Source organism: Lactuca saligna, chromosome 3, assembly GCF_052625555.1.
Source record: "Lactuca saligna cultivar CGN05327 chromosome 3, ASM5262555v1, whole genome shotgun sequence".
Taxonomy (NCBI): Eukaryota; Viridiplantae; Streptophyta; class Magnoliopsida; order Asterales; family Asteraceae; genus Lactuca; species Lactuca saligna.
In genome coordinates, this window is record NC_136419.1 from 169,976,170 (window position 1) to 169,983,379 (window position 7,210).

General features: G+C 39.1%; 1 protein-coding gene across 1 annotated transcript; it reads left to right on the plus strand.

The window, feature by feature from the left end:
• The first annotated feature begins 1,735 nt into the window (after window positions 1-1,735).
• On the plus strand, window positions 1,736-6,042 carry LOC145036151 (uncharacterized). Its single transcript, XM_078984622.1, has 6 exons — window positions 1,736-1,974; window positions 2,317-2,701; window positions 2,785-3,054; window positions 3,481-3,599; window positions 3,855-4,285; window positions 5,969-6,042. The coding sequence occupies exons 1-6, from the start codon at window positions 1,736-1,738 to the stop codon at window positions 6,040-6,042; spliced, it is 1,518 nt and encodes a 505-aa protein (XP_078840748.1).
• The last annotated feature ends 1,168 nt before the right edge of the window (window positions 6,043-7,210 follow it).

The following is a 7,210-nucleotide window of genomic DNA, read 5'->3' on the forward strand; positions in this document are numbered from 1 at the left end:
GAACCCAAACCTAGTAAAAATCTGATTTCTGAAAACTCCATTGAGTTTGCTCGCTCATCGACAAACAAGACCAAAGTTCTCAAGGCAAAAGTTGTTGTATATCAAAAGGTTCAAACCACTCCAAATCAAGTGTGCACAGTTCAAGGAGTCACACCACAACAAACAGTTAAACTGACAACTTTGGTGGAAGAAGATAATGCTAATGGTTGTGATGAATTTTTCTGGTCAGCACCCATAGATTACACTGATGAAACAAAAGGTTTATCTCAGAAAACCTCTTGGAGAGTGAAGGGTAGATATGTGCCAGAACCACTTAATGAACCTACAAGATATGATGTACCAAGCACAAGTGGTACCAAAACATCTTCGGGTGAACCAGTGATAATGTCCAGTGAGACATGATCATCAAAGAGCGAAAGCCATGCTCAAATGCCAAAGAAAAAGGCCAATATTCATAAGAATCCAAAACCGGTGGCAGAACGAAAACACCAACGTAATCTGAGATACAAGAAGAATCTCTCAGAAAGAAAATAGTTTTGGCGATCTTAGAATCCTCATTACGAAAGGTATGAAAAAACACGTAAGTCACGAGGAGAACCAAGAAGCAACCGAAAGGAAGGTTTCGATCTTCGGCATAAAAGCAACTGAAAGGAAGGCTTCGGTCCTCAGCAAGAAAGCAACCGAAAGGAGGGTTTCAGTCCTCAACTGGTAAGCAATCGAAAGAAAGGTTTCAGTCCTCAACATTACAGCAGCGGAAAGGATGGGTTCAGTACCAGGTTTAATCAGAAGAACCAAAGAGAAGAATGTTCCTGTTCTCAACCAAGGAAGAGCAACAATTGACGATCTAATGTTGCTTCTACACCTTATCCTTATCCTTCTCATTCTCATTCTAATTCTTATTCTTCAAAAGATTCAAAGGGGAAAGGAAAGCTCTTTCCAGAAGACAACAGATGCTCGAAAGAGATCCAAAAGCATGCAAATGTCAGAATTTCAAATCCTATGTCTAATTCAAATGAATTTATGTCAAACAAAATCAAATTTTTTACAATAAAAAGAAAAGATGAAACAACTCTAATAAAAAGAACTTGTATGGTTGATGTTTCTCTTACTATTCGTTGTCCTATAAAAGGCTCACAAGGACCAAAGAAACTTTGGGTTCCTAAATCTGCTTGATGATTTGCAGGTTATACGTGACGAGCAGTTTGACGAAGAATGGTACATTGATAGTGGCTACTCGCGTCACATGACAGGATGAAAGGAAGAACTGAGGGAGTTTCGGTCTCTCAAGGATGGTGGAATATTGAAGTATGGCAACAATTCGTTTGGTACTATCAAAGGCTATGGAATGATTACGAATGGTGATTTCTCAATAAGAAAGGTCGGAGACGTTTAAGGATTGCAGCACAACCTCATAAGTGTATCACAGCTAGTAGTTGGGACTGGATTGAAGGTCTCCTTTGATGATGAAGGTTCAGAGATAGTCGAAAAGAAGTCAAATAACATACTGCTGAAGTCGAAGCGAAAGGGAGAAATATACCCTTTGAATCTCAATCCAATTCGAGGGAAACCAACAGTTTGCTTGCTAACAAAGGCACACTCAGACGAAAGTTGATTATGGCATCGAAGGCTCTCTCATCTCAATTTCAAAGATATCAACAAGCTGGTGCTAGGAGATCATGTTAGAGGCCTTCCAGTTCTCAAATTCGACAAAGAACATCTATGTGCAGCTTGTGAAATGGGAAAGCAAAGTCGGCAAAGGCATCCTTCAATTATCAACAAAAAGGTGATAGAACCATTGGAGCTGTTACATATTGATCTATGTGGTCCCTCTTCTATTGAAAGCATTGGTGCGAACAAGTACATTCTTCTCATAGTTGACGACTTCTCTCGCTTCACATGGGTATTTTTCTTGAAGAAAAAATCAGAAGCAACTCCTAAGCTCAAGCTCTTCATAAAGCAAGTAGAGGTTCAACTGTGAAAAGTGGTTCGTAACGTAAGAAGCGAAAATGGCTTGGAATTCAAAAACAAGGATTTCGAAGATTTTCTGGCTGAGAAGGGAATGAATCACAATTTCTCTGCTCCATATACTCCACAATAGAATGGAATCGTCAAAAGGAGAAACCGATCTCTATGAGAAGCGGCTCGAACTATACTGAGCTTCGCTTCCCTGCCTTTATATTTCTGGGCTGATGCTATTGCTGCTGCATGTTACACTCAAAATAGATCATATCTAAACAAGCGATTCTCTATCACTCCTTATGAGATCTTGAATAACCGCAAGCCTAATCTGAAGTTCTTTCACGTGTTTGGTTCTAGATGCTTCATCTTCAACTCAAAGGAGAATCAAAACAAGTTTGATGCTAAGGCCAATGAAGGGATCTTTTTGGGCTACTCATTGCACTCTAAGGCGTATAGAGTTTTGAATAAATGCTCAAAGAAGATTGAAGTGACATACTATGTCACTTTTGATGACAATTATGTCAAGAAGTTAAAGACACCTGAAGGTGGAATGCCGGAAATCTTTCTAAAGTCTAGTCAAGTCACTGTGCCTATCTCAAATCTTTTTAAGCAATATATGCTTCTCTTTGATGAAACTGAAAAGGCTATCGATTCTGAATCCAAGGCTGAAGATAACAAAGTCGACAGTTTGAAGCAAATTATTGATGATGCTGCACAGAAGATGGCAGTTGAACAACCAAAGGCATGCGAAAATCCTGACTTAAGCGAATGTTCTAGCAGCTGCTCTTCTGTCCAGGGGAGGGTTCGTCTCTACCAAATGCTCAGGATTCATCAATTCAGGGGGAGAACTCATCGTCACAATCATCTAGCTCAACCAATAGTCTAAACGAACTCGAACGTTCTGATCCAGAAATAGAAATAGTGTCATCATTCGAGGGGGAGAATATAAATGTCAATGATGATGACACACAATCAGAATTGGAAGAAGAGGTCAATGCAGAACTGGATCCCTCTTGTGATCCTAATTACCCTCCTCTCATTAAATGGACCAAAGACCATCCTCAAAGTCAAATCATTGGGGAATCTTTAGAAAAGGTATTAACTAGTTCACAGGTCAAAGCAAAACAAACTGCACTATTCTCTCAAGTAGAATTTTGCATGTTAAACTCTTTTGTCTCCAAAGTTGAACCGAAGATTGTGAATTCGGCTCTTGACCATTCTGATTGGGTTCAAGCCATGCAAGACGAGCTGAACGAGTTCAAAAGAAACAAAGTATGGCATCTAATTCCAACTCCAAAGGATGCTTCGGTTGTCAGTCTCAAATGGGTATTCAAAAATAAGATGGATAAGGAATGGAATGTGATTCGTAACAAGGCTCGGTTGGTTGTAAAAGGATACTGCCAAGAGGAAGGTATATATTATGAAGAGACCTTCGCTCCAGTTGCAAGATTAGAGTCGGTTCAAATCTTTCTTGCTTATGCTACACAAAAAAACTTTGAAGTCTATCAAATGGACGTAAAGTGTGCATTTCTCAACGGAGAACGTGAAGAAATTATGTACGTTGAGCAACCGCCAGGCTTCGTGAACGAAAAGCATCCAGATCACTACAACATTCTAGACAAAGCAGTATATGGCCTGAAGTAAGCTCCCAAAGCATGGTATGAAACTCTCACTCGATTTTTAAAAATGTCCAAATGTAAACAATGTTCGGTTGACCCAATCTTCTTACGCAATACAGAGGGTAACCACCTTATGATAGTCCAAATTTATGTTGATGATATCATCTTCGGCTCCACGAATCCTAGCCTAACAGCTGAATTCAGGAAGTTGATGGAAACTAAATTTGAGATGAGCTCAATGGGTCTAATTAACTTTTTCCTTGGCTTAAATATTAGACAGGGACACGAAGGCATTTTTATCAATCAGGAGGCATATACAAAGACATTGCTTGCCAAGTTTGGATTGATGGAAGACTCCAAAGTGAAAGTTCCTATGGCTTTTGGGACTAAGCTTACTCCATCTTTGGATAAGCCAGCTGCTGACATGACGCTTTATCGTCAAATGATTGGGTCACTTATGTATCTCACAGCCAGCAGACCAGACATCATGTTCTCAGTCTGTTATTGTGCCCAATTCCAAGCTAACCCACACGAACCTCACATGATAGCCGTGCAAAACATCTTTCGTTATCTGAAGCGAACTTCCTCTCTCGGTCTATGGTATCCAGCTAACTCAGGTTTCTTTGTCCAAGCATTCTTAGATGCTGACTTAGGAGGTTGTGGATTGGATCGTAAAAGCACTATTCGAGTTTGCCAATTTCTTGATGGTAAATTGGTTAGTTGGCAATCAAAGAAACACACCTGTGTTTCTCTCTCCACAGCTGAAGTTAAATACATAGCCGCTGCCTCATGCACATCTCAGGTTGTTTGGATACAAAGTCCGCTTAGGGACTATGGGCTGAACATGAAGAAAATCCCACTATATTGTGACTCTGAAAGTGCAATTATGATTTGTCATAACCCAGTGTAACACTCGAAGACAAAACATATAGCACTGCGATATCACTTCATCAAAGATCATGTGGAAGATGGTAACGTAGAAATTCATTTCATTAGAACCACTGATCAACTAGCAGATATATTCACTAAGGCTTTACCAAAAGCAAGTTTCAACAAGATCTTACAAGGCCTAAGAATGATGGAAGCTGAATCAGTACCAAAATTGCCTTCGCCTCACTAAAGGTAAGAAGCAAAATAGAGTGGACGCTCGGTCTATTTCGGATTCGGTTCACCAAAGAACCAAAATGAACCGAACGCTCGGTCTATTTCGGGTTCGGTCCTTCGGAACTTGTTCGCTTCTTTTTCTTAAAAGGGATTCTGATTGTATTCTTTTGTACACTATTTTACATACTCATTTTTATGTTATTTTTATTCTTTTTATAAAAATCAAAAATATTTCCCCTTTTTGTTTTATTAAAAATTTACCACAAAATACAAAAATATTTATTTTATTTTATTTTATTTTTCTGATGCTTTTCTTTGTATAAATGATACTCTCAATGGTCAACCTCAAGCAGGTATACATTCTTTTGTTTGAATTCGTTAAGTGTCCCTAGATGCATGCTGCTGGATGTTGACCAAAGCCTCTATAGATTTTGAGTGAAGCCTTAATAATGTGATATATACAAATCATGTTTTCCCAAACTAGGCTGTTACATTCATTCTAATCGTGAGCTACCTTACTCTTCTCATATTGAGTTTAGAGTTTTCTGTTTGGTCCTTCTTTTTTAGCAGGGGTACATTTGCTTCTTATACCACCTATATCATTTTTCTTCATTACACTTCTTCCCACTAATGTAACCCTTGAGACTCTCAGCCTTACCACTGAGGTTTATGGTTACACAAAATTCTATGTTAATGATCTTGATCTCGTGTCACTACGTACTAAGTGAAACCCACAATTCAAAACCCTGAATGTATTCACGGTGAACCATTACAATGATAAAGTTCTTTAATGAAATCTCCTTTTATTTTGAGCGATCCTTATGAAACTGTCTATCACCAAGACTTTTCTTCCCAAGGATCCAGTTATAATTTTTTTTTGAGATTTCTTAATTGTCAACAAGTCACTGAATATGTTTCTCACCTACTTGTTTAACAGGCCACATTGGTCTCACAAGTACTTTGTTCATTTTTGGTCTTATATCAAGTACCGAAATCATGAATTGAAGCGAACGCCACCCTTTATGGCTTTAAATAAAAAGATGTCATTCAATACTTCTTAACAAGTACTTGATCGTTATTTAACGGGAAGCCATACAAACACTTTGAAGTCTCTCTTGAATTTAAAGGAAGAGATTCATGCCCGGAATCAGTCGCTTTATGTCTTAACAGATATCACAAATTCCCATAAAAATTTTGCTTTATTTCTTTATCATTCACACTCTATGCACAAAAATCTTTGATTTTCCAAAAATCTAGTTCTATTAACGATGAGCTAATTTTTACAGCTTCATTTCTAAAAAGCATTATGGCGATCTATAAAGATAAAGGTGATGATGGTTCATGTAAATCTTATGGGTGACATTTCGCATAAAGTTCTTGGATGAGTCAGAAATTATCCATACATTTTGACGATTTGAAAAAGGTGCTTTTTATGGAAAGGCGCGTAATAAGTGAAACGTTTGTTCTCTCTCCTGCATCATCATTGGGGTTGCCAATTGTCTCCTCCCCATCTCATCAGGAGCTATTTCACAAAAGGACAAGATATTTTCCGGATCTTTCTCTCTCCCACAATCACGTATAAAAGGGGTTCTCATGATCAACTTTACTCTTTTACCTCTCACCAAAGAAAAAGAGCGATCTCTATAACTGTTCATCATCTTCTTCTCAAGCTCCATCCATGGCGGAATCATCCTCTGTTCAAGATACCTCTGTTCACTCAAACCTTTTGACCATTAAGCCCCAACAAAACCATGTATGTCTGTATGTCTGAGGCAAGTACTCTTATTTAAGGATACAAGAAGCCATGTATGCCTGTGTGTCTGAGGCAAGTACTCTTATTTAAGGATACAAGAAGCTTCCTTCTTCAGGACCCAGGGAACTTACTCCTGACATGATTCGCTCTATAGAGGAAGTAGATAAGCCTGTAAAAAGGGGAAAGAAACAAGATAACATTAAAGGAGCTAAGGGGAAAACTCCACAGAAACGAAAGGCTGAGAAAGCAGCACCTTCACAGCCCAAGCGGGAAAAGCTAATGAAGCCTGCTCGGAGGCTTATTCTTCAGTCTTCTAGTGATTCTGACTCTAATTATGTTCCTACTGGACATAAACTAGCATCTCCTACTACATCTGAGAGAGAAAGTTCTGGTGAGGAGGATTCGGTGCGTCGTGATACACCGCCTCGCTCGCCTGCTCCAGAGGTACCTGTTCAGTCTCACGCACCTTCTCCTCCACCTATTTCTGTACCTATCTCCTTCTCTCCTATTTTTCGTGTCATTACATCTAAACCATCTTCACTAAGGCTACTACCACCACCACTACTCGAGTTCGATCCAATGTATTTGATATGGGAGCTCGTTCTTCAGCACATGAACCTCCTATCACTACCGAACCTCCATTGACTACCAAACCACCATCACCTACCCCATCTACCGAAACCAACATTGTTCTTGTGAGTGAGGACTTGGAGTTTGATTCCACTTAGTTCAGTCCTTATCGTGTTTAAAGTGATGATGATGACGATGCTCCAGC

Bases quoted from the DNA above. Each gene is read 5' to 3' on its own strand.
- LOC145036151 (XM_078984622.1), top strand. From the start codon at position 1,736: ATGGGAAAGCAAAGTCGGCAAAGGCATCCTTCAATTATCAACAAAAAG. The intron at 3,600-3,854 runs GTAAGCTCCCAA...CTTAAATATTAG, and splicing joins AAAGCAGTATATGGCCTGAA to ACAGGGACACGAAGGCATTT. The intron at 4,286-5,968 runs GTAAATTGGTTA...TAATTTTTACAG, and splicing joins AGTTTGCCAATTTCTTGATG to CTTCATTTCTAAAAAGCATT.